This window comes from Talpa europaea (genome assembly GCF_964194135.1).
Source record: "Talpa europaea genome assembly, chromosome: 13".
NCBI lineage: Eukaryota > Metazoa > Chordata > Mammalia > Eulipotyphla > Talpidae > Talpa > Talpa europaea.
In genome coordinates, this window is record NC_140080.1 from 44,876,958 (window position 1) to 44,902,671 (window position 25,714).

A 25,714-nucleotide genomic window follows, 5' to 3' on the forward strand; every position below is an offset into this window, starting at 1 on the left:
GCTGCACCCCTGGGAAGGTCCCAGTAATATCCAAATTTATTTTATTTAAAAAAGACAATATATTCACTTGAAAATTCAGTATTGTATTTTAAGATGTGCCCTCACACTAAAAACATTATAAAATTATAAAGTGAGCTATTTCATTAGATTCTAAATATAAATATTAATACAAAAAAGAAAATGGAGAAATTTAGTAGAAAAATTAAATAATTCTTATTGACTTCCGAAAAATTATTAATTTACCACTTTGTTTTATTCACATATGGCTAATTATATTCTTTGTAAATTTAGAAGGAAAAAGTAATACCACTACGTATTACATCTAGTAAAATATAAATATAGCCTATGAATACACTTAGGTGCTTAGAGAAATGAAGAAACAGATCATTTTCTCAATTGCAACATCTTCCTAAACACTTCCTCAGAGCTCCCACCACTTCTTTGTTCCTCAGGCTGTAGATGAGTGGGTTGAGCATGGGGGTCACTATGGTGCCAAGCACAGCTCCTACCTGGTCTTTCTCAGGTGTTAGAGAAGAATTGGGTGTCATGTAGATGAACATGGCCTGACCAAAATAGAGACTCACCACTGTCAGGTGGGAGGAGCAGGTGGCCAGAGCTTTGTTCCTGCCCTTGCGAGAGTTCATCCTGAGGACAGTGAGGAAGATGAGGGTGTAGGAGGACAGAATCAGAATAAATGGGACCAGGAGAAACACAATAGTTGACACAAATTTCACCATCTCATAAGTAGATATGTCCACACAAGACATTCTCAGGATGGCAGGCATCTCACAAAAATAATGATTTATCTTTCTGGAACCACAGATAGGGAAATGCATAGGGTAGATCGTGTGGACAAGGGCTGCAAGAGCTCCCCCAATCCAGGCTGCAGATGCCATCTGCAAACAGACCCTAGGGCTCATAAGGACTGTGTATCTTAGGGGGTTGCAAACAGCCACATAGCGGTCATAGGCCATGAGGGTCAACAGGATACACTCAGCAAGACTAAGGGTAAGAAAGAAAAAGAGTTGTGTGACACAGGCAAAATAAGAAATGCTTTTCTTCCCTGTGAAGTAGTTGATGACTGTCTTGGGGACTGTGCTGGAGATGTAAGCCAGGTCTATGAGTGAGAGCTGACTGAGCAAGAAGTACATGGGTGTGTGAAGGCGGGCATCCAGCCAGATGAGGAGGATTAGTATGGAATTTCCAGCAAAGGCAATGGTATAAAAGAGAAGGATGATGAGAATGAGTAGGGAAGGATGTCCCAACCAGGGAAAGAGTCCCAGGAGGATGAAGTCAGTTGAAGTTTCATTATTCTGGTCCATATTTTCATTCAAGGTCTGTGCCTCAACTGAGAAACAGAAAGACAACAAAATATTACAGAGGGTATAGTCTTTAAAAAAATAAATTGTCTTGGCCAGACCTGCTTTTCTGTATCCCTAGAGATAAGACCCCAAATACTTTATATTCTCATGAAGGAAAAACAGGGAATAAACACTTCACCTAATGAACACACTTCTGCCTTGAAATTAACAGTTATAAAATACAGTCGCTTATGCTCTTCCTTCACCTATTTTGAACCCTCTCCCTCCCCCGTCCTGCTGAATATCTCCAATTTATAGTTTGCCTGTTAATTTTGTCTATTTTCTCTGATCCCTTATATGGTTGCCCTATATTCCTTCTATAAGTGAAAATATCTGGTATTTTTCTTTTTCCTTCTGATTTATTTCACTGAGCATCATCCCTTACAGCTCTATCCATGTTGTTATGAATAGCATTAGTTTATCATTTTTGATCACTGAGTAGTCTGCATTTTGTCTGTATACCACATCTTGATCCACTCATCTGCTTTGGGGCATTTGAGTTGTTTCCATATCTTAGCGGTTGTAAATAGTGCTACAACAATCTTAGAAATACAAGTTTCCTTTTGAATTAATGTTTTTGTGACCTTTGGGTAGATTTCTAAGATTGAAATTGTTGGGTCATATGGTGGCATATAATTTTTTTAAAGTTATAAAATAAACTTGACTTTAGAAAATTTTGGCTCTTTTATAATAATCTCTTACTTAACCACTAGTTTACCTATGTGCTTGATTTTTTTTTTATATAGTCCATTTCAAGTCTTGCAAATTTGCTTTTGGAATGTCCTATTCTCTCTTTCTCCACCCAGGATGATGTCTTGGGTTTCCCTTGAGGACTTCACAAAGCTATGTGTAAGAAATTTTAATTGTCAGACAAATGTTTAATTTGTTTTGTTTGTTAACTTCCATAATTCTTATTTTATTAAATGTTATCTTAATTTTCAGTTTTATCCTTGAACATTAATGAATTTTAACATAAATGAATTTTAACTTTCCCTGTTTGTAGGAGCAGCCTCTTTCTTCAAATGACAAATGAAGACTTACACTCTCATTGATCTGATAACAAAAACCTCATATTCAAACCGTACATCAATGAGTTGATTTCCTTTGTGAACCACGATGAAATGTCTCTTCTATTTTCAAACAGTGACAAGCAGATATTTTGATTTCAATATCAACAACATATTTGAAATACTTTGTTGTATCCCTATGACTTCCTTTTTTGAATAATTAAAATAAAACATTATATGATGCCTTAGATAAAATGGGAAGAGAACAAAGTTCTGTTTAACACATTTTTTTAAAGATTTACTTATTTATACAAGAACTGGGGTACAGATGTGTGGGAGGGTGATGCCAGATGTGTGGGAGGGTGAGAGGATTCACCAGAGATAGAGTGGGGAACAGGCAGACTGTCGAAATACACTGCTAAGGGGAGCAGTGGGTGAGACAGGAGAGGTCTGCCTTGCCATGTGGGATTCTCCCCAGCCAGCTGGGATCAAACCCGCGCTGCAGAGATTGCGGATAGCTTCACAGTGTGGCTCTCAACCGCCTGTGCCACCAGGGAGACCCTTCTTTAACACATTGATGTTAAATTTACTAAAAAAAAAAAAAAAAAAATCGGGCTTCCATAGTGGTGCAGGGGTTAAAGACACAGCACTATCAAGCTATCACCAGCCACTGCAGTACAAGTTTGATCCCAGGCTGGCTAGGGAGCAATCCACATGGCACAGCAGACCTCTCCTGTCTCACCTGCTGCTCCCCTCAGCAGTGTATTTCAATAGATATGCCTGGTCTGCTCTCCACTCTATCTGGTGAATCCTCACAACCCCCCAGCCCATACCTCTGGTCTGTACCCAAGCTCTTGTATGCATAAATATATAAATATTTTTGAACAATTGTTAGAGTGATTTTATCCTAAGAAACTTTCTTTCTGTAAGGAACTTGGGTTTCTGGGTGCCTCAGGGGTCCTGGGCTGCTTTTCTGAGGTTTTCTCATTCATGATGCTTTCCTATCTTTCTGACTTTTTGATATGTAAACACCTCTCCAATAACAACAATGCAAGGGATATTATTAGCTGTGGTTGATTCAGTAGCTTATAGTCTAGGAATGGGAAATAGAGATAAACACTACAAAATGACATACACTAGGAATGACAAAGCATCAAACACTGTTTTTGGTATATACTGATAACTAGTTATTCCTATCTCTGTGCTTACAAGCAATCCCTTTTCAATTATCCAATAATTGTTTTACAGATCAGCTGGTTAGGACCAAATATGTGATATTTTGTATCTTGAAAATATTCTAAAATTACATATTATTTATATTCTTATATTCCCTTGGGTCTAGGAGTATGGAGGATAAGTTACTTTTAGTTTTCTTTTTTTTTTCTTTTTTTCTTTTTTTTTTTTTGCCAGGCTCAGTGTTCATTTATTTATCAACAAGGAGGACAAAGTAATTCATTAGATCACCACATCTTAAGAAAAAACTCTTCAAATTATGACAAGAATATTTATAGCAAATGTCATTGAATTCCCCTGTATCTATTTGCATTTATAAACAATGAACACAATGTTACATTAAAGCAAAGACAATGTATCTCTACTTCAATTACTATACAAGAATTAATTTACAAATCAAATAAAATTAGAACAGACTTTAACATCCAAGGATAAAGTATTAAAACAGTAGTTAACTGCACTTACAATGAATAACATCATGTCTTTGGAAGAAATCAAGGGTTCCATGTCTATCATCTTTGTAAGCTTGAAAATTAGTGAATAGCTCACATATTCAGATTATTCTTTCAAACATAAAAGGAGAGATTGCCATGTTCTCAGGAGAGCCAACCTTATAAATGGTACTTTTTCAAGTACTAAATCAATAAACATTGGGTGTACAATTTGTAATACTGATATGGTGTTTCAATAAAAAACTGAAATTAACAGACTACAGATTCAATCTTTACCTAATTAAGGATATACAGTAAATTAATAAATTCATACAAAGTATTTTATCAACATGCAATTATTTTGCTATCAAATGATTAATAATATATTTAAATCTAGAAATATAGTAAAAGGAAGTTTAATTTTCTGCAATGTCTCATCTAAAAATGGCAATATGTTTTTATTTTCACTAGAGAATTTCAAATTTCCTATCAAACGCTCAAGGGACCGAAATTTCTCTATTGTTTAAGGGCTGAACCAAGTTTTTTTTTTTTTTTTTTGTATAAATGACAAATGGTAATTTAAAGAATGTGCAGTTCACGTGCAATCATAATTCCTTGTTTCTCTAAATGCCCCTAAACTCTTCTGAAAAACAATTCCTAAGAAGAGGAGCACTATCTTTGCTATGAAGGATCCAAACAGTGCTCCTCTTACCATGAGGTGAAGTAATCCTAAAAGATGTGCTCCTGGAGGATGTGATTGTTTCCTTCTACTGACAGTATAATGTAGGAAATATTAACAATAATAATTATAATACCATAAATTAGAACTGTTAACTGTGATTATGGAGGGTTCACTAACTGTCAAAGAGTGATTTGCATGCATTAATCCACTGACTGTTCATATGAATCCTATGTGCAATACTGAAGAAAATTAGGGTTAAATAATATACGCTTACTGTGTTTCCTGTTAACCAATGACTGAAGAATTCAGGACCAAGGCAGTTTTATCCATAACTTCCCTCCATCAAGATAATATACTACCTCTCTGGTCATTTACATATTTACTAAACCAATTGATGTTTTTTTTGATTCCTCCTTCTTTCAATTACTGATTTCAACTCATGATTCACTGTGAGAAGCAGGGTTACTTTTCATATGGTCCAAACTTACCTCCTCATGCTTTTCAAAGGATTCTTCACAGAGTCTGTGGTCTGGGAGAGGATATAAAATTAGACTCAATTTCCTGTGGGGAATGAATTTTTTTCAGTATTAATAAATGAAGTAATAGTCTCCCTCTCCTGCTTCCTTCAGCCTAGTTATAGCTGTCTGGTGAATTTCCAGTAGCTGCTGTCATTTCTTCATATACTATGACTCTTTTGTATTATATTAGTCAATTTGTGTCCAGAGAAACTTGATTTATTATATCTCCTGATCTCTGAAATTAGATTTAGGCTTCACTCCTAGTTCAAGTCAGAGGTCAGCATGTGAATACCAAGTGCAATCTTCTGGATCAGAACAAATCCTTCCATATCTTTTGTAAACCACAGAATAGGGTAATCCTTGAGGGACATCTCATGGGAGAATGTCCCTAGACTTCAATTAATCTCAGACATGATATAAGTGCAGAATTCTTAGAAGCACTTTATGAAAAGTAATTATTGTCCAGTATTTGCTACTGCTTGTTTACAAATAATATAATTGGATTTTGATTGTTTCTTTAGAAATGGAAACATCAAATACATTCCGTATTACAAATATAATAGTAAACTACTTGGATAATTAAAACAATGGATGGGAAAGTCAGTAAATGCCATAACTGTGCATCTGTATTATTCCAATAACATTCCAAATTTATAGGTTATAAATTATTAGTATTAACAAGCATGAGTTTATCTTATCAAGAGCATCTGAGGAAAGAAAATTAATTGGATAACATTTATTATCACTGGTAATTTAGTAAAGAACTAACAAGCAAACTCATCTACAGGAAGAAACTGAAAGAGTGACATCAACATTGAGGTTGGGTAAAATACTGTTAGTGTTTCTTCCATGTAGACTACAACCAACAAAAGAGTTTAAACTCAAACACAACTGCTCTCATCATCACGCTGATACCAGAAATACCCACATATCTATAAATCTGAAGATGGTTGGATATGTATCTGAGACTGAATTAAGGAAGAAACTAGGGTGACAGACCAACATGTATATGGCATGCAAAGGGAAGAGAGAACACCAATGTCCATGCCTTAGACCCTGGTGAACTCCCTACTAAATAAGGAAAGATTCATCATATAGACTGGGATCTGTGAGGTGATTATTGCAGCAGTGCACAGGGTTAAAATGTATCCTTACTTACACCCTGCCTAATGGTTCTGTGCTACAACCAAAATCACTGACCATTCAAATATAGCTGAAACACTAAACAGGTTAACAACTACAAAGACTGTGTACACAAGATAAAAACTGGTTTGAATTCACAAGGGAAATGGAAAGCATAGTGACTGTGAACCTGGTACAGACCCCACATGACAGCCATATCAGGAACCAGGAACATTTCCTTTCTCTTCTGAAAATTATAATACATTGATACAGAAAAAGAACAAACACAAATGTGTATTGGTTAAAAGAGACTTGCTTAGTTGCAAAGACTAATATAGACTTAAAGAGAAGGGATAAATGTGGAACTCCAAGCCAATGGAAAATTTAACAAGGCAGGAGCCACTATACTTATACAGATAAAATAGATTTTAGTTCCACTCTCCAAAAAAAAAAGGTGACAAGAGACAAAGATGAACATACTATAATGATAAAATGATCAATGCAACAACATAACACATTAATTATTGATATATATGTAGCCAACATAGGAACACCAAAATCTATGAAGAAAATACTAGGAGACCTAAAGAAAGACATTGACACAAACACAATTATAGTATGGGAACTTAGAGCAATGGATTGATCATCCAGTCAGAAATTCAACAAAAAAATGGCCATAAGTGACATTAAATATAATATAAACTAACATATTTTCAGAGAATTCCTCTACAAAACAATATATATATATATATATATATATATATATTCCTTTCAAGAGCTCAAGAATATCCTCAAAGTCAGATCATATGTTGAAACACAAAACATCTTAATAAAATTATGAACATTATAATAAATTCAAGTATCTTTTCAGATAACAATGGTATTAAAATAGAAATCAAGCAGAAAGCAAGAAACAGAAAACCACAAATATGTTAAACAACATGCTGTGGAACAAATGTTACATCAATAAATAATTAAAGATGAAATATATGAAAAATGTAGCTAGAGACAAATGAAAACAAAGGTATATCTTACCAAAAACTAAAGGATGCAGTAAAAGTGGTACTAGAAAGAAGTTTATGTCCCTACAAACCTACCTTTGGAAACATAATAATCACAAATTAAAAAAAATATAAACTTACAACTAAAGCAACTAAAAAGAGAAAAAAAAACAAACTGTAAGTCAGTAGAAGGAAGTAAATAATAAAATTATTAGAGCCAAAATAAACAAAATAGCTATAAAATATTGACATATAATATAGTATAAACTACCAATGAAACCAAGAACTGGTTCTTAGAAAAAATATATAAAGTAGGCAAAATTTGAGCCTGATTCAAAAAGAAGACTGAAAAAACTCAAATAAAATAGAGACTAGGAAAGAGGAATTTCAGCAAATACTACAGAAATACAAAGGATCATTAATAGTATAGGAACATTTACAGAGCACCAAAGTGGACAAATGAAAGAAAATGGAGAAATTTATGTAAAAATAAAACAATCCAAGGCTGAATTGGAGAGAAATAGACTATACAGCTGACTTATTGGTGAAGAAATAGAAAGAATAATCAAAAGCTCCCAAATCAATGAAACCCACAACCAGATAGTGTCACTAGCAAAATGCACCAAACATTCAAAGAAAAATAAATACTTATCATTTTTAATTTTTTCCAAAATATTGAAAAGGAAAGAAAACTTTCCAATATATTTTATAAGAAGCCAATGTACTCTGATTACAAACCATGACAAAGGCATTACAAAAAAGGAAAACTCTAGACCAATGTCTCTGATAAACATAGATGCAAATATCTTCAACAACAAACTAGCAAACTATTATTAAATACTAGCAACACTACATTAAAAGATTCATACATCATGATGAAGTGAGATTTTTTTCCAAGGTATAAAGTTGTTTCAACTCAATAATATATATGTTACATTACATCAATTATTGGAGGGATAATGGATCTTTATCTCAGTAGACAAGGGAAATTTTGAAAGATTAAATATGATTTGTTTTTACTTTTAAAAAATCAATTAATGGTTGTAGAAGGAATGTACATCAATATGATAAAATCATATACATGACAAACCAAAAGTCAATATCATACTTGAAAGATTTTCCTCCACTACTGACAACAAGACAAGAACATGCACTCTCACCAATATTTCAGTATCATATTTGAAGTCCTAAGAACAGCAATTGGATAAGAAAATACTCTACAAGTCATAAACATTAGAGAAAAAAGAACAAGTATCACTCTTTGCATGTGATGGGTACTATACATCAAATATCCCAAAGACTCCAGGAAAAATTATTACAAATAATAAATACAGTAAAGTAGGAAGATGAAAATAATATTTAAAATTGCTGTGTTTCTACATGCAAATTATAAGTTAGCAGAACAATAAGTCAGAAAAAAAGTTCCATTTAAAATTGCATCAAAATAATTAAATATCATGGAATAATGTTTTCTAAACAAATAACACACCCAAATGCTTAAAAAAATGTTGAAAGAAATAGAACTCATAAAGTAATGAAAAGGTGTTCCATGTTCATGACTGGTAGAATTAACATCTTAAATTCTGGATTATTTCTCCAGAATATATAGATTATGTATGTGGAATATATAGAAATAAAAAGAAGGATCTGACAGAATTAAGACCAAAAAAAGTCTAGAAATATTGAACAATTGAGACCACTAGAGGAGAACGGTTGGAGACAAAGTGGAGAGGTCTAGTGGTATACAATGCAGGTAGATGGGTGCTCTGTGGTGAGTGCCATATGGTTATGCCAACTGAGGAGATGTGAACATATTCTGAATCATATACATTGATGTAACTCCATCCTACCTCAAATAAATATTTTTTTTTAAATAGCTATATAACATAAAGCAATATAGAGTTCAAAGTAATTGCTAACAAAATTCTCATGGCATACATCAAAGAAATAGGGCAAAAAAATCATAAATTTTATTTGGAACTATGAAAGACACTAAAGAGCAAAAAAAACCCCTGAGGATAAAAATGGAAGCACCATGGTCTCCAGCTACAAACTATACTACGAAGTAATGATAATAAAATAACATGATATAAGCACTCAGGACTAAATCCAAATGTATGTGAACAACTTATTTGTGGCAAATTAAGAAATAATTTTTTTTAATATATATTTTTTTAGAGGCATGTTTTACTTATTTTTATTTATTTGTTTGTTTGTTTTTTGTTTATACATGCACTGGGTGCAGTCAGAAGCGCGGGAGGGTGAGAGAATTCACCAGAGCCAGAGCGGGGAGCAGAACAGGCAGACTGATGAAGTATACTGCTGAGGGGAGCAGCGGGCGGCAGGAGGGGTCTGCGCGCCATGTGGGACCCTCCTCCGTTGGCCGGGGAGCAGCCGGGGATCGAACCGGCGCCACAGAGGCTGCGGGCAGCTTCGCAACCCAGCGCTCAACCGCTGCGCCACCGGGGAGGCCCAAGAAATAAAATTTTAAGAGACAAAATGGAATAAGGAAAATCTCTTCAATAAATAGTACTGGGAAAGTTCATAGACATATGCAAAAAAAAAAAAAAGTAGGCCACTAACACCATTCACACCAATTAATTCAAAGTGGATTGCAATGACATGTAAAACCTGACCATATTACACACAGAAGTAAACATAGGTGATATGCTCCTTGACATTAGACTTAGAGATGACTTTGAGGCATTGACTCCAAACACAAAGGACAGAAACAAATAAAACTTTAAAAATGGGACTACCGGCCCTCCCTGGTGGCTCAAGGGGTTGAGACACAACCTATGAAGCTATCCACAGCTACTGCAGCACAAGTTTGATCCCTGGCCAGGGAGCTACCCACATGGTGCAGCAGACCCCTCCCGACTCACCTGCTGCTCCCCTCAGCAGTGCTATTTCAGTCAATCTACCTGTTCTGTACCTTATTCTGTCCCTGATGAATCCTCTCAATGCCCCCCCACACCTCTGGCCTGCACCCCAGTTCTTGTATCCATAAATAAATAAATCTTTTAAAAAATGGGACTACCACAAACTATAAAAAACTTCTGCACAGTGAAATAAACTATCATCAAATGGAAAAGCATCCTACTGAATGGTTGTATAGACCCAGTGCCCCCAGCCTTTTAAACCACCAGATGAAGAAAGCCCAGAATTGCTTCAGAGAAGGCAGTAGCAAAAAGTGATTTGCAGAGCACTACATCCCCAACCAAATGCCAAATACACAGTTTTCTAATGTACACATGGGTCATTCTCCAAGACTGAGCACATACTGTGTCACAAGACAAACATCACCAAATTCACAAATACAGAAATCATACCATATAATTTTCTCTGATCATAAAGGTACTAAACTAATCACAAAAAGAAAACAAGGGAACATTTTAATGGGAAACTGAATAATACATTACTGAATGGCTGCTGGGTTAATGGAGAAATAACAAAAAAATAAATAAATAATACTATAAGACAAATAAGGACACAACCTTTCAGAATTTACAGGATACAGCAAAACCAGTAATAATTTAGCCTGTAAGAAGGAATTTCCTAAGAGGGAATTTTATAACAATACAATGCAATTTTATAACAATACAATACATTTTATAACAATACAATATAATACATATTTATAAGAAACATTGCAAAAGTTCAGAGGATAATATATACTGCAAACAAATTTAACATCATAGATGAAATGGATAGATTCTTAGATTTATACAATCACCCAAGACAGAATAGGGAAGAAATAGAAAACTTGAACAAACCAATCACAAGCACAGAAGTTAAAACAGTAATCCAAACTCTCTCAAAATACAAATCTTTAAGAGAAGATGGTTTCTACTTTCTATGTTTTAGGAGGCTCCACACTGCATGCATAAGGAGCAATGGTCTGGCAAAGCAAACTATAAGGGAACACCAAATAGACTTCCCATATTTTACAGTACAAATGTTATAGGCAAGAAGGCAATAGGAATAGATATGTAAAGTACTCAAAATATACATTCAGTTTGGAATAATTTAGCCTGTAAGAAGAACATTAAAGACAAGGGGAAGGGTTAAGAGTTTCACTGAATGGGCCTCCCTGGTGGCACAAGGGATTAAACACCACACTATGAAGCAATCCACAGCCTCTGCAGCACGAGTTCGACCCCCAGCCGTCCAGGGAGCTACCCACATGGTAGCTCTCCTGACTTACTCGCTGCTCCCCTCAGCAGTGTTTTTCTGTCCATCTGCCTGCTCTGTTCCCCACTCTGTCTCTGGTGAATCCTCTCACCCCATTGCATCTCTGTCCTGTACCAAAGTTCTTGTATGCATAAATAAATAAATCTTAAAAAAAAAAAAAGAGTTTCACTGACAAGAAAAAAAAATGTCTCAACACCAATCTGGAAAAGAAAATAGGCTTATAATATTGCAACAGATTATATAGATGGAGGAGAAAGTGAATAACAGTATGACCCATCAGGATGAGTTTAATATCAGACTGTCCAACATATCACACACACAAAAAAAATTAGTTCATCAGTGAAAACCTTAACAGAAGTCTACAACAAAAATCAGTAGAAATAACTCATAAGACTGGAAATTTAACCTAAACAAAACATAAAAAGATGATGTCAAAAAATAGACAAATTAAAAAATATAGCAAAATGGCAATGAGCATGCATGCATCAATAATCACCTTAAATGCAAATGGCCTAAAATTAGCAATTAAAAGGTATAATTTGATTAAAAATGTTCAAACTTCTGCTGTTTACAGGAAACCCATTTTACTAGCAAAACAAGTAAGATTTAGGGTTAAAGGTTGAAAGGCTATCCTACAAGCAAATCATAATTTAAAAATTCAGGAACAGCTATATTTATATCAGATAAAATATATTGCCAATATCAAAAAGATAATGAGTAATAATATTGATGCTCCAATATGATTAAAGGACTAACACAAGAATTGTTAACACACTTAAAGACATAGGCACTGAGTGAGGAGCACCACAATGCATAAGACAATTACTAACAGAACTAAAGAGAGAAAAACATTCCATGATATAAATTTTAAAATCATCTTTTCAGATTCATTTCAAGCATCAAGGAAAACAAGATAATATAAACAGATGGGACTACATCAAACTGAAAAGCTTCTGAACAGCAAAAAAATAGTAATCAAAATGAAAAAAACACCTTACTGATGGAAGAAATATTTGAACATAATACATCTAAGATGTTGATATCAACATCTTTGTTGATATCAAAGATCAACAAAGAGCTTATACAACTCAACAAAAATGAAACAACTAGCCAATGAAAAAATAGACAGAAGAGCTAAATAGACACTTCTCCAAAGAATAAGTGCAGTCAGCAGACATGAAAAAATCCACAGCGAGATAACACTCCATATCTATGAGAATTGACCCATATCAAAAAGTCCACAATCAACAAGTGCTGGTGAGGGTGTGGAGAAAAAGGATCCTCCTTACACTGTTGGTGGGAAGGTAGACAGGTCCAGCCCCTATGGAAGACTGTGTGGAGGAACTTCAAAAGACTAAAAATGAATCTGCCATACAACCCAGCAATTCCATTCCTAGATACCTACCCAAAGAACACACACACAAATAATTTGCAAGGAAATCTGTACTCATATGTTTATCGCAGCGCTATTTTCAATAGCCAAGATATGGAAATAACATAAATGTCCCAAAACAGATGAATGAATCAAAAGTTATGGTGTACATATACACAATGGAATATTACCCAGCAATCACAAAAGATAAACTCGTGCTACTTACAGCAAAATGGATGGAGGTGGAAGGGATTATACTAATCAAAAGAATTCCAAAGAAAAATGGTAATACTGTATGGTTTCACTTATATATAAAATATAGAGAAACCAAACAAAATGTCACAAAGAGAGAAACCTTGAAAGCTGACCATAGACCTGATTCATACAGGAGAGGAAGAGAAAGGGCTGGGGGAAAACAGGAGAAAGAGCTCACTGGATGATGACGAGGCCCACCAGGAGGGAGATGTGTTGGGATAGAGAAAAAAGGGAAAGGGGTGGGTGGCTAATGCAGTATTGCAGGGTCTTTGGTGGTTGGCTTGGTGAAATAACACAAACCTAAGATGTATAGTGTGATGTTACTCAACATTACTTATGTAACTTAAAAGTAATAAAAAAAGATTCTTACCATTTCTGAGCATAGTTGAATATGTCTTAAAAATATCATTATTATAAATGATGTGACTTTACGTGGGTCTTTTTAAAATCCACATTGTTTATGTTTACTTATAATAAAATCCATAGGTGACAATGTAATCACAGAATGCATGTCCTGAACACAAGTTCAAAAAAGGCAAAGTTCAAGAAAGGAATTAAAATCTTAGCAAACCAAAATTAACTGTATATTAAAAGAAACATGTATCATGACCAAGTAGGATCTGCTCTGGATTAAGGGTTAGTTCAACATATGTAAATTGATCAATGTAATTCATCAAATCAACAAAAGTAAAGATAAAATCATATGACTATATTGATAGATGCAAAGAAATCATTTGAAAAGATTCAAAATACATTTATGATAAAAACTCTCAAATTGCAGAGAGAAGGAGCATTCCTCAAAATAAAAAAGACCATGTATGACAAGTTCACACATACCATACTTAGTGTGAAAAAAACTTAATATTCTCTAATTGGGGCCTCCTTGGTGACACATGGGGTTAAAGTGCAAACTATGAAGCTGTCTGCAGCCACTGCAGCATGAGTTTGATCCCCAGCCAGGGAGCAACCCACATGACCTCTCCTTGACTCCCCCGCTGCTCCCCTCAGCAGTGTATTTCAGTCAGCCTGTCTGTTCCCCACTCTGTCTCTAGTCAATCCTCTCACTGCCCTCCCCACACCTCTGGCCTGTGCCCCAGTTCTTGTATGCAAAAATAATTAAATCTTTAAAAAAATTCTCTTCTAAGTGGGTAAAAGTAAAGCATTTTATCACTACTATTCAAAATAGTACTGAAACTCTTAGAGCAATTAGACAAGAAACAATATATACAATGGATCTAATTTGGATAAGAAATTAAGAAATAAAGTATCAATATCCACATTTTCAATGACAAATTACTAGAAATATTTATTATTATTTTTAATTTTATATATCTTTTACATCACTTTTCATTTTTGCACAATATATGCGTTTTCATCTTGGTTAAGGCAAACAGAAAAAAAAAAATTACTAGAAATAGTAAAACAGAACAGCAAGTGGTAGGCTACAAAATCAATTTTAAAAATCAGTTGAAAAGAAAGGATGAAATAAAAAAAAAACTATCACTATTTACAATGGCATCCAGAAATATTAAATACCTAGGAATAAACTGACCAAAAGAAGTAAAAACACTTAACAATGAATATTATTAAAAAAATGTTAAAAGAAATAGAAGCAAGCACAAAAGAATAAAAAATATCCCTTATTTATTTACTTGGAAGAATTCACATAGTTTAATGGCCATACTACCAAAAAATAAAACTACATGGCCTTTAAGCATATCTATATATATTGATACTAATAAAAATTCCAATAGCTTTCTTCGATGGAACTAGAACTATTATTCCTGAAATTTAAGTAGAACCACAAAAGACCCTAAAAGGTCAAAGTAAGTCCAAGTCCAAAAAGTAGAAAGAGGCATCACATTCCCAGACTTGCATACCGCAAGGGAGGTATTCAAAGCAGTAAGATATTATTGGAATTAAAAACAAATACACAGAACAAAGGAATATAATTGAGATCCTAGAAATATCTCCACAATTATATGGAGAGTTAATCTATGACGGGAGTCAAGACTACAGAATGAAGAAAGGAAAATCTCTTCAAAAAATTATGTAGGGAAAATTGAACAGCCACATGCAAAATAATAAAATTTGACCATGATAATCACACCATACAAGAAATTAACTGAAAGTGAATTAAAGACTTAAAGTTATAAACCACATAGCAGAAAACAGAGACAAAACACTTCACAACATTGGCTTCAGGGATGTCTTTGGGAATTCAACTGCAAAAGCAAGAGAAATAAAAACAAAAAGAAGTAAAATGCTTATGTATGGCAAAAGAAATTACAAAGGCAAACTTTTACAAAAAAAAAAATAATGATTGAGACTTACTGCATAAAAACAGCTGAAAGAAAAATCTACAAGCGGGGCCTCCCAGGTGGCACAAGGGGTTAAACGTCAGCACTATGAAGCAATCTGCAGCTACTGCAGCACGAGTTCAATCCCCGACCAAGGTGGTGAACCACATGGCCAGCAGACCTCTCCTATCTTACCCTCTGCTCCCTTTAGCAGTTTATTTCAGTCAACCAGCCTGTTCTGCTCCCCACTCTGTCTCTGATGAATCCTCTCACCCTCGCCCTGCATTTCTGGCTTGTACCCCAGTTCTTGTATGCAAAAATAAAATTTTTTTAAAGAAAAGAAAAATCTATTAGCTATTTTTGGATTTAAAGAATTGTTAATTATTTAATCATTATATTTAGTTCCTAAATCTTCTGAAATGAACAAACTAATAATATGCAGGAAATGTAAAAGACTCAGCACTTGTCCTGTTCAGATTTATTTCACTATTTATTTCACTATTATTTCACCTCACAATGAGATGATGCAATTTTTTTTGAAATGATGCAATAATTTGATCAGAAAGACAGGTTATACTTTATTTTTCAACAAAGAGACAAATGGGGAAACTTTTGGTAGATAATTTCTAGGCTATTATTGGATAATTAACAAAAATGTTTTCAAAATCAAGACAGAAATTCACTGAAGACACAAGAGACATCCTCCAGGACTGTGCCCATGGAGGCTATAACATCCTATTAATGGACCGTATGGAAAACATCATCCTTCGAGTTCATCATCACTGTACTGTGCATGCTGAATTCAGTCACATCAATCACCCCACGGCTCTGCAGGGATCAGATCTGTAAGTGTTGTATGATCTGTATGCTTTCTGTCAAAAAGCAACATGGTGATCATTTCAGCAATATGAAAATAATAAGGCTTTAATTAATTGGGAAGTCTATATGTAAAATAAAATTCCTGCTTAAGAGTCTCATATTAGTCATCCCATGGCCTGGATTTAAAAAAAAAAATCTATTATTGTGTTTTGTGATAACTGTCTATCATCTATCCATCATCTAGCATCTCTTCTGTTTAATAACTTAGTTTTATTATCATATTTAAGTGAATATTGTGACATACAGTATATTTTAAAAAGTATGGCATATATTTAGTATCTGAACTGCACTTAAATGTTATCAAATAAGGACTACAAATATTGTATATCCTAATTGTATAAATGGAAATGAGATAAAAGAGATTTAGTTTACCTCCAAAGTGCCTCAGAAGGGAGATTAAAAAGAGTAGAATCAAGAAATAACTTACTTCAGGCAGCAATCCCTCTGCTCACCTGTGACTATGCAGGGGCTTCTTTTCACCAAATCTCTCCCTCCACAGGGCAGCAGCTGCCTGCCTGTCCCAGAACTACACCAGGCCCGGACTTCTCTTTTTTTTTTTTTTTAATTTAACATTTATCCTTTTTTTTTACATTTCTTTAGACAATATTTGCTTCCCCCTACCCTAGGACTTCTCTTAACTGACCTCCCTGAGTGGAGGCATCTCTCCTCAAGGCCATCTGTCTGCAACCATGCAGGCTTCTCTTGGCAAACCTGTTCCTTTCAGGGCAGTTCTTCCTGCCTGCCCGCTTGTGTCTATGCAAGTTTCTTTTACTCTTCTGTCCCTTTACCTAATAAACCTGCTCTTTAAATTAAAAAAAAAAATAAAAAGAAGAAATAACTAACTTCAAATTTTGAGATTTTACCTCCAGGTGACAATTAATCAACAACATTTTTACCATGCAATCCCAATTTTAAAATAAATGATAAATTTTTCACTGAAAATTGGAATGATGTTAAATATTACAAAGTGTTCCTCCCTCCTTTTTTTTCTCTTTCCTTTTCAACAACTGATATTAGGACCCCAAATGAGGAAAAGATATATAAATGAGAGGTGGTCAACAGAGGCTCCAGTGCAGTGGTGAGCAACATAATTCCACTTCCTAAAAAAGGATTTCATGACAATGAAATCAATGTGTCATTTTGGATATTAAATGCCCCTGGAGAGGGGGTATGGTTTTCACCTTCCTGCATTAATAACAGTGCAACTCTTAATAATTTGAAATAATGCCCTGATTGCTATTTTCAAAATGGCTTGATTTTACTTTTTTATGTTTTAAAAAATATATATTAGAATTAGCCAACTTGCTGCCCCTCCTGCAGGGGAGGGCAAAGAAGAGGGGTTTAAAGAGTACAAGAGACTACAGTGATGGTGCACGGGTGAATTGATGGTGGGAATTTTATGGGGACAACACCAGAGCGGAGAAAACAAACATTGTACAAAAATGAACAAAGATGTAAAATATATAAAAATAAATTATTAATAAAAATAGAATTAGCCAACTGGACTCAATTTAGATGATCCCAATTTTGTTGGCAATCATCAAAGTATCATAGTAAGGAGCTCGTCAAAAACATGCCTTCTCTCCATCAGATCTGAATAGGGTTTCGACCTTGGTCACATCAATGTCATAGGGCATCTTCACAGCCTGTTAGATCTGGTAACTGTTGGTCCTGACATCCACAATGAACACAAGTGCATGCTGTCCTCTCTCATCTTCATGGCTGACTCAGTTGCCAGAGGAAACTTGATGATGGCATAGTGGTTAAGCTTGTTTCTCCTGGGAGCACTCTTTGAGGATAGTTGGGTTGCCTTCAAAGTTGCTGTGTCTTGGGCCTCCGAATGGTGGTTGTGTATTTCAAGTAGCTTCAGTCAAAGTGGTTAGAAATTGGGCCTCCCTGGTAGTGCAGACGGTTGAGCGCCACACTGTGAAGCTGCCCACAGCCTCTGCAGCAAGGGTTCAATCTCAGCCGGCCGGGAAGAATCCCACATGGTGTGGCAGACCTCTCCTGTCTTGCTCACTGCTCCCCTCAGCAGTGTATTTCATCAGTCTGCCTGTTCTGTTCTCCACTCTGTCTCTGGTAAATCCTCTCACCCTCCCGCACATCTGGTTCTTGTACAAATAATAAATCTTAAAAAAAAAAAAAAGTTCAGGGCCTCCCCGGTGGTGCAGCGGTTGAGTGCTGGGTTGAAAAGCTGCCCGCAGCCTCTGCAGCGCTGGTTCAATCCCCGGCTGCTCCCCGGCCACTGGAGGAGGGTCCCACATGGCACACAGAACTCTTCTGCCAACCACTGCTCCCCTCAGCAGTGTACTTCGGTCCTTTTGCCTGCTCTGCTCCCCGCTCTGGCTCTAGTGAATTCTCTCACCCTCCCGTGCTTCTGACTGTACCCAGTGCTTGCATAAATAAATAAAATAAATCTTAAAAATAAAAAAAGTTCAAAGTGGTTAGAAATTTCCCCAGTCTCAGTCAACTAGACATTCAGAGTCATAGTAGACTGTGAAGATTATAGTTCTCTGAAAAAAAAGGAGACAATAAGCAATAAAGATAACAAATCCTTATATTATGTAGTCATCACAAAGTTTAGAGATATAGTGGCGACAAAAGGAAGAACAAGAAATTGAACTAGATAGGCAGTGGCAAAGCTGATTCTAATATTCAGTAGTTGGTCAGTGAGGACACATTGAAGATGGGGAACTTGAGAAAAGATGGAACCTGAAGCAGATGAAGAAAAAGTAAGCTGCTATTTCTGTAGAGACGTTCGGGCAAGTGCCCAACTAGAGTGATGGCTCTGATTTGCACCGTATAGACTCAAGGAGTACAGAAATCAGTGTGTGTCACAATGTAGAGTTCTGGAAAAGTAGCAGAGAAGTGGTGATAGAGGTGGCCTAAAGGCCCCAGTTTCTATTCGTGTAGGTCATGGAGACATTCAGAAGGCTTTGGCAATTCACTCTCTAAATGGGAAATCACGGCAGTGGAGTGAACAATGAAGTAAGGTCTTAAAATCTAGGTATTTTCTCATAGACTGATGAAATAAGAGAAATGGAGAAGCCAAAGACGATTTTAAGGTTGTTTGTCTGAGACAATGGTTAGTTCAAATCACTAATATCTCAGCAGGAGAGGATTCTGAATCACATATCTTTGAGGCAAAATCAGAAGTTAGGCAATATAAAGTGAAAGACATTGTAAGGAAAATGGGTTAATCAGCCGATTTTCAACTTTCACACATCAGAAAGCCCATACCTTGAAATGCTATTTTTTTCTGCCATTTGGACATCTAGCAAGCAAAAGATGGGCCTTGCATTTGCAACCATGTATCCACTGTGTCACTATGGGCACTTAACAGTGTAAAGGGATCTGGGCAGCAGAGTTGCTGTTCTGCCTCTCACAGGTTGGAGTCTCACTTGCTCTGTCTGCCTGCCTGTGTATATGGTCTCTTGTCTCAGCATTAAAGGAATGTGAAATCTACCAAAGGCTCTAAATTCTCTTATCATCTGTGAGAACTGACAGTGATCATACCTGGCATGGGGTGGTTGCACAACAAACATCAACCAGATTGATGAAGATGCTGAAGAGGCAATTTGGTGTAAAAATCTGTGAGTTATGGAATGATATATGGGAAGAAGAAAAACCTGGGACTGCAGGTTAAGATCAACATGGGAGGGAATTCAGATTAAGTGGTAGTTGCAAGAGAGAATTCTTGAGATACTCCACTATTAATAGTGCATAGAAAAGAGGAAGAAAAACAGTGAACAGGGAGGAATGAAAGCAGGAGTGGCACCCTAGAAATTTAAAAAGGAAAATTTATCAAACAAAGTGAGTGATCATTCACATCAAGTGTTGGTGAGTGGTCAAAGTTAATGATAATTGAGACTTAAGTATTGGCATAAGCTGCATAGTGATTATTGGTGGTCTTGATGAGAAGATTTGGGAAAGCAAGGTAAGATAAAACCTTGTTTTGGAGGGGAGGGATTGATGATAGTGAGTTTGGTTAATTTTTTCAAAAACTTTTACTAAAAAGGAAAGGATATTTGTTGGAGAAGTAGCCATTTTTGTGAATACTTGTTTCAATTTGTTTTTTTCTTTACTTTTTTTTTTATTGGGGAGCAGTAACAGAATATGTGTAAATAGGTAGACATGATCTATTAAAGAGTACAAAATATAGATAATGTAGCAGAAAAAAGAGGATAACTGATGAGATATGGAGTGGAGTGAAGGTCTCTGAAGTATGCACAGTTCAAATAAAGTAACAGAAGGAAGAGTTTATGGGCACTGGTATATGTGGGTTTGGTGGAAAGTATGGAAGTTTTCTTCTGAATCCCTCAATTAATTTTATCAAAGAAATAGGAAAACAGGGCCTCCCTGGTGGCACAAGGGGTTAAGCACAGCTTTGTGAGGCTATTCACTGCCTCTGCAACATGAGTTCGATCCCCGGCCCGCCAGAGAGCTATGCACATGATGCAGCAGACATCTCCTGTCTTGCCCACTGCTCCCCTCAGGAGTGTATTTCAGTGGGTGTCTCTGTTCTGCTCCCCATTATGTCTCTGGTGAATCCTTTCACCCCCCTGCACCTCTGGTCTGTACCCCAGTTCTTGTATGCATAAATAAATAAATCGTTTTAAAAATGAAATAGGAAAACAGTTAACAAACTTAGAGTAAGGAAGGGAGAGGTTTGAGTCTTTTTGAATTGAGGCAAATATGTGAACTTTCCATCCTGGAAGAGAATGTGAACAAATTATCAGCAGAACATGATTGTTATCTGTTGGAGACACTTGTGTTTAGGAATTATATACCTGAAGTAGCTTCAGTAGAAGTGGTTAGAAATTTCCCCAGTCTCAGTCTGATTCAGAATAGATAGATAGAGAAGTGGTTTTAGCTGTCATTGTGGTTTGGTTAAAAGATGATTAGGGAGAAGTTGACTATTGTTTTCTGCAAGAGGAAAATTTTAGTTGCTGACGAAAGCTTTCAAAGTACTAAGGTGGAGAATGAGAACTTCAAGGAGATGAGAGATAGAAAGGTTTGTACTCCGTATAGGAGTCAAAGGAGAGTTGAGATTGAAGTGCTGGAAAGAGTAAGCTGCAAAGCTAGAAGAAACTGATCACAAAAGGAATGCATGTGTTCTACCTGTCACTTCATGAACTATTTTTCCCTTTCAAATTGTCTCCTGAATTTTAATATGCATATGATTTTCATACACTAGTAAGATTTATAAATATGCTAAAAATTATCAAAAACAGGAAGTGGTTGTTTTACATGCCTCCTTCTTCAAGTAAGCATGAAATGTAGCACAGTTATATCATAGTTATTTCCTCAGCCTTTGTCTATGCATTCCATTATAGAGCCATGCTTGGGTTGATAGTGTACAGGATGCTAGGATCTGTTATCACATTGTCTTGCATGGACTTTCAGAGCACTGCTTACCCATCTCCCATGTGGGAATGACCATATTAGAAATGCCTCCTAGAAAAACAATTGCCCAAACTTTGGCCGATCATTTGCCATCTTTTCTTTCTTATGTCTTCTTCCTTGTAAGCAGCCTTCTAAAACTATTGTGACTATACTGCATGTCAGGAGCCCTCTCTGCACCATTTCTTATATGCTGAGGATTAAATTTTCAAGGCTTTCACTAAGGCAAAAAGTCAAAGGGATACCAACTTTTCCATAAGCATATCTTGAATTAATGGCAGCAATTGCTGTCTGGGCATCCTCAGAGTTTTGTAATGAACGATTGCTTTGATTGAATTTCAGCCCCCTGGTTAATCTGCTTCTATACTGGTGATAACTGTTTTTCCTTCTGCTGTAACCTGCTCATGGTTGAGCTGAAATTTTTTTCCATGATGGCACAAATTTTACCTATGTCTGACCCTGTAGCATTTCCAAAAGTTACTTGTTCATTAACAAAACATTTTATCTCATTTCGTGAGTTTTTATTTGCTTGTTTTTCTATAAATTCATTTTAATTTTATATGAATGAATAGTCGAGAGAAATATGTATGTGTATTCAGACTGAAATATTGATAAAATATTATTCAGTGTCAAGTAAAATGACCAAAATCACTGTTTAATGAGATATAAAGATTATGCAACATAAATGGGTAGCTTTCTGCATCCATTACTAATATGGTTTGGGTAATATTTTGTCATGTTTCTATCCACATTTGAAAATATCTGATTAAAAACAAGATAACACAAAAAAATTTGTCTCAAATTTTAATTTTATATGAAAATAACCAGCTCTTTACCTAGGAACTGATTCTATGATTTAGATCAAGGAAGGACTAAGATAGATTAGTGATATGTTGTTACCAGGATGAAATCACATTTTCAAAATTATTTAATATAGTACTTAAAAAGCCATTAATTTGAATAAACTACTCTAGCAAAGACTGTAAAAATTTGAAATATCAAAACTAAAATAATGATGGCTAATTGAAACCATTCATGTTTATAAAATTATGCCTAATTGTAATATTATTTACTCAGAGACATATAAAATATGCCAAAAGAAAATTGAAATGCAACAGAGATGTAAATACAATACATGTTTGATTTTAAATTAATTTTGAGAAATTGAGTGTAATTAAAGGGTTTTGATTCCATTAATGAGTTCTTATTTATAAAATATAGACACATTGTCTTTATTGTTAAGTAGAAAATATAGATAATGGTCATCCATGAATAAATAATACAATTCTGAAAAAGAGAGTAAAGACTGGTATTGAGTAGCCCTAGACTGGCCCAGAAAATAATAGGTAGAAAAAGGATTCTTACATCTGGTGCCAGGTGGTTGCTCAGTCAATCACTCTAAGAAATTTACTCAGTCAATTACTCTAGAATTTTAGAGATACCGCCGCTTATCCATTGGGAGAAAAAGCCAAAAGAAAACGCATCCTCTCACAATGATGTAGGAAAAAGGACAATAAAGTAAATGTAAATGTAGTCAAACTTGTCACCAAGGTGTTATGGGTGAAATGGGGAGGTTGCAATTAGTTATGGGGGAGTTGGCAATTAGTTAGGTTGCAATTAATACTTAATGGTATTTGACAACTTAATCTTGATATAAAGAAACCTCAGACTGAGAAATGCCAGGTGTGGTTTAAATCACCACTGAAAAAGCAACCATTTGGACAATAATGATGATTCATCATCATTGATTGCAGGTACTTGTAACTTTCTTTGAGGTCATGAAAGAGTACTGAAACCCTAATAGGTTCCAATATATTAATATAGATCACAAAACTATGCATAAATTTCACAGAATCAAGACCTTTGTGATAGGTTAAGTAGAGAGTGAAAATATATTTTATAATCATGTTCCTGTAAAAGTATTTAAAACATTTTTTTAAAGCTGGGAATTATCTTTACTGAAACATTTTTAAAAGTTGAGAAACTGGTGGGCCTCCCCGGTGGCACAGCAGTTGAGCGCTGCGTTGCGAAGCTGCCTGCAGCCTCTGCAGCACCGGTTTGATCCCTGGCTGCTCCCTGGCCACCAGAGGAGGGTCCTACACAGTGCGCAGACCTCTCCTGCCGCCTGCTGCTCCCCTCAGCAGTGTACTTCGGTCCTTCTGCCTGCTCTGCTCCCCGCTCTGGCTCTGGTGAATTCTCTCACCCTCCCGTGTTTCTGACTGTACCCAGTGCTTGTATAAATAAATAAATAAATAAATAAATAAATAAATAAATAAATAAATAAATAAATAAATAAGTAAATAAATCTTTGGAAAAAAACTTATAAAAAAAGTTGAGAAACTGGAAAATATCTTTACTGTCACATTTGAAGATATCTGACTAAATTTGTAATTGTTATAAATGTTTTGAAATCCGATACATGCCATGTGTTTAGATTTATCTATTGTCTTGGGGTGCCTTTTTCCTGTTAAAATATTGAATTCATATTTTGAAGTGAATGAATTGACAAAAATATGTGTTATATGCCTATCTATATGTACTTTTATCCTCCAGGTACAGTTCCCTTCATCATCTCTCTAATGTGTCTGAACAATCAGACACAGGATGGTGATTTTTTCCTGTTGGGGATCTTTAGTAAAAGTTCACACCCTGGTTTCCTCTTCTTTCTTATCATCAGTATATTTTTAATGGCTGTATCTGCAAATATCATCTTGATCCTTCTGATCCACTTTGACTCCTGCCTGCACACTCCTATGTACTTCTTTATCAATCAACTCTCACTCATGGACTTAATATATATTTCTGTCACTGTGCCCAAAATGCTGGCAAACAAACTGGTAAATGTGAAGACCATCTCATTCTTGGGTTGCGGGACCCAGATGTTCTTCTACCTTTTGTTGGGAGGTTCAGAATACTGCCTTCTAGCTGCCATGGCCTATGACCGTTATGTGGCCATCTGCCATCCTCTCCGTTACTCTGTCCTTATGAACCATAAGATATGTCACCTCCTGGCATCTGGCTGTTGGTTTGTGGGATCAATGGATGGATTTATACTCACTCCCATCACCATGACATTCCCCTTCTGCAGATCTCGGGAAATCTACCACTTTTTCTGTGAGGCCCCTGCTGTAATGAAGTTGTCCTGTTCGGATACCTCCCTCTATGAGATTTTCATGTACCTGTGCTGTATTCTCATGCTGCTCATCCCTATTACAGTCATTTCAGGATCTTATTATTTTATCATCCTCACCATCCACAAGATGAACTCAGTAGAGGGCAAGAAAAAGGCTTTTGCCACGTGTTCTTCCCACATTACAGTCGTGATCATCTTCTATGGGGCTGCTGTTTATACCTACATGCTCCCCAGCTCCTACCACACCCCTGATAAGGACATGGTAGTGTCCTTCTTCTACACCATTCTGACACCTGTCCTGAATCCTGTAATTTACAGTTTCCGGAATAAGGATATCACAGGAGCTCTAAAAAAATTGCTGAGAGCAGGCAAATTTCCCTGTTAGAATTTCTAAGAATCGATGTTAGCCTTTCCTAGTGTCATACTCTTTTGGTATTCCTTTACCAAAGTACCGGCATCTCATTATTATGTCTAACTTCCAGAATTGCTCTTCAGGTGTTTTCAACATAATTATCTTCTCTCCCATAATCAGCTTCTTATTGTCACTAGTCCCTCTTTTCACTTAGCATTGACCTCTATTTCATTCCCTTGACCACATTACCTTTGGTAAAGATTATACTTAAGGAGTGTGAAAATAAATCTGGGTTTATGACTTAGACACCTTCCAGTACAGAAAATGTTTGGACAGCAGCCTGGACAGAGTAAACACTACGAAATAAAACTACATTCTGGTTGCTTTTGCCATGACATTTTTTTACAAATTATCTTTTATTCACCACCTTATTTGACTTTTTGTGGTGGAGACGAGTTTATTCACAAGACG

General features: G+C 35.7%; 2 protein-coding genes across 2 annotated transcripts in view; one reads left to right on the forward strand and one right to left on the reverse strand.

The window, feature by feature from the left end:
* The window catches only part of LOC311183313 (uncharacterized protein), a gene marked incomplete at both ends in the record, with an annotated part of 44,125 nt that extends 42,803 nt beyond the window's left edge, over window positions 1-1,322 (reverse strand). Inside the window, one exon of the mRNA XM_084252665.1 lies at window positions 404-1,322. Within this exon, the coding sequence (XP_084108791.1) occupies window positions 404-1,322 (919 nt within the window). The remainder of the gene's footprint in view (window positions 1-403) is intronic.
* A 22,575-nt stretch (window positions 1,323-23,897) lies between these two features.
* Window positions 23,898-25,276, forward strand: LOC311183314 (olfactory receptor 2T10-like; the record flags this gene model as incomplete). The annotated part of the gene is made up of 1 exon (XM_084252666.1): window positions 23,898-25,276. The coding sequence occupies exon 1, from the start codon at window positions 24,272-24,274 to the stop codon at window positions 25,274-25,276; it is 1,005 nt and encodes a 334-aa protein (XP_084108792.1). The 5' UTR covers window positions 23,898-24,271.
* Window positions 25,277-25,714: the final 438 nt, after the last annotated feature.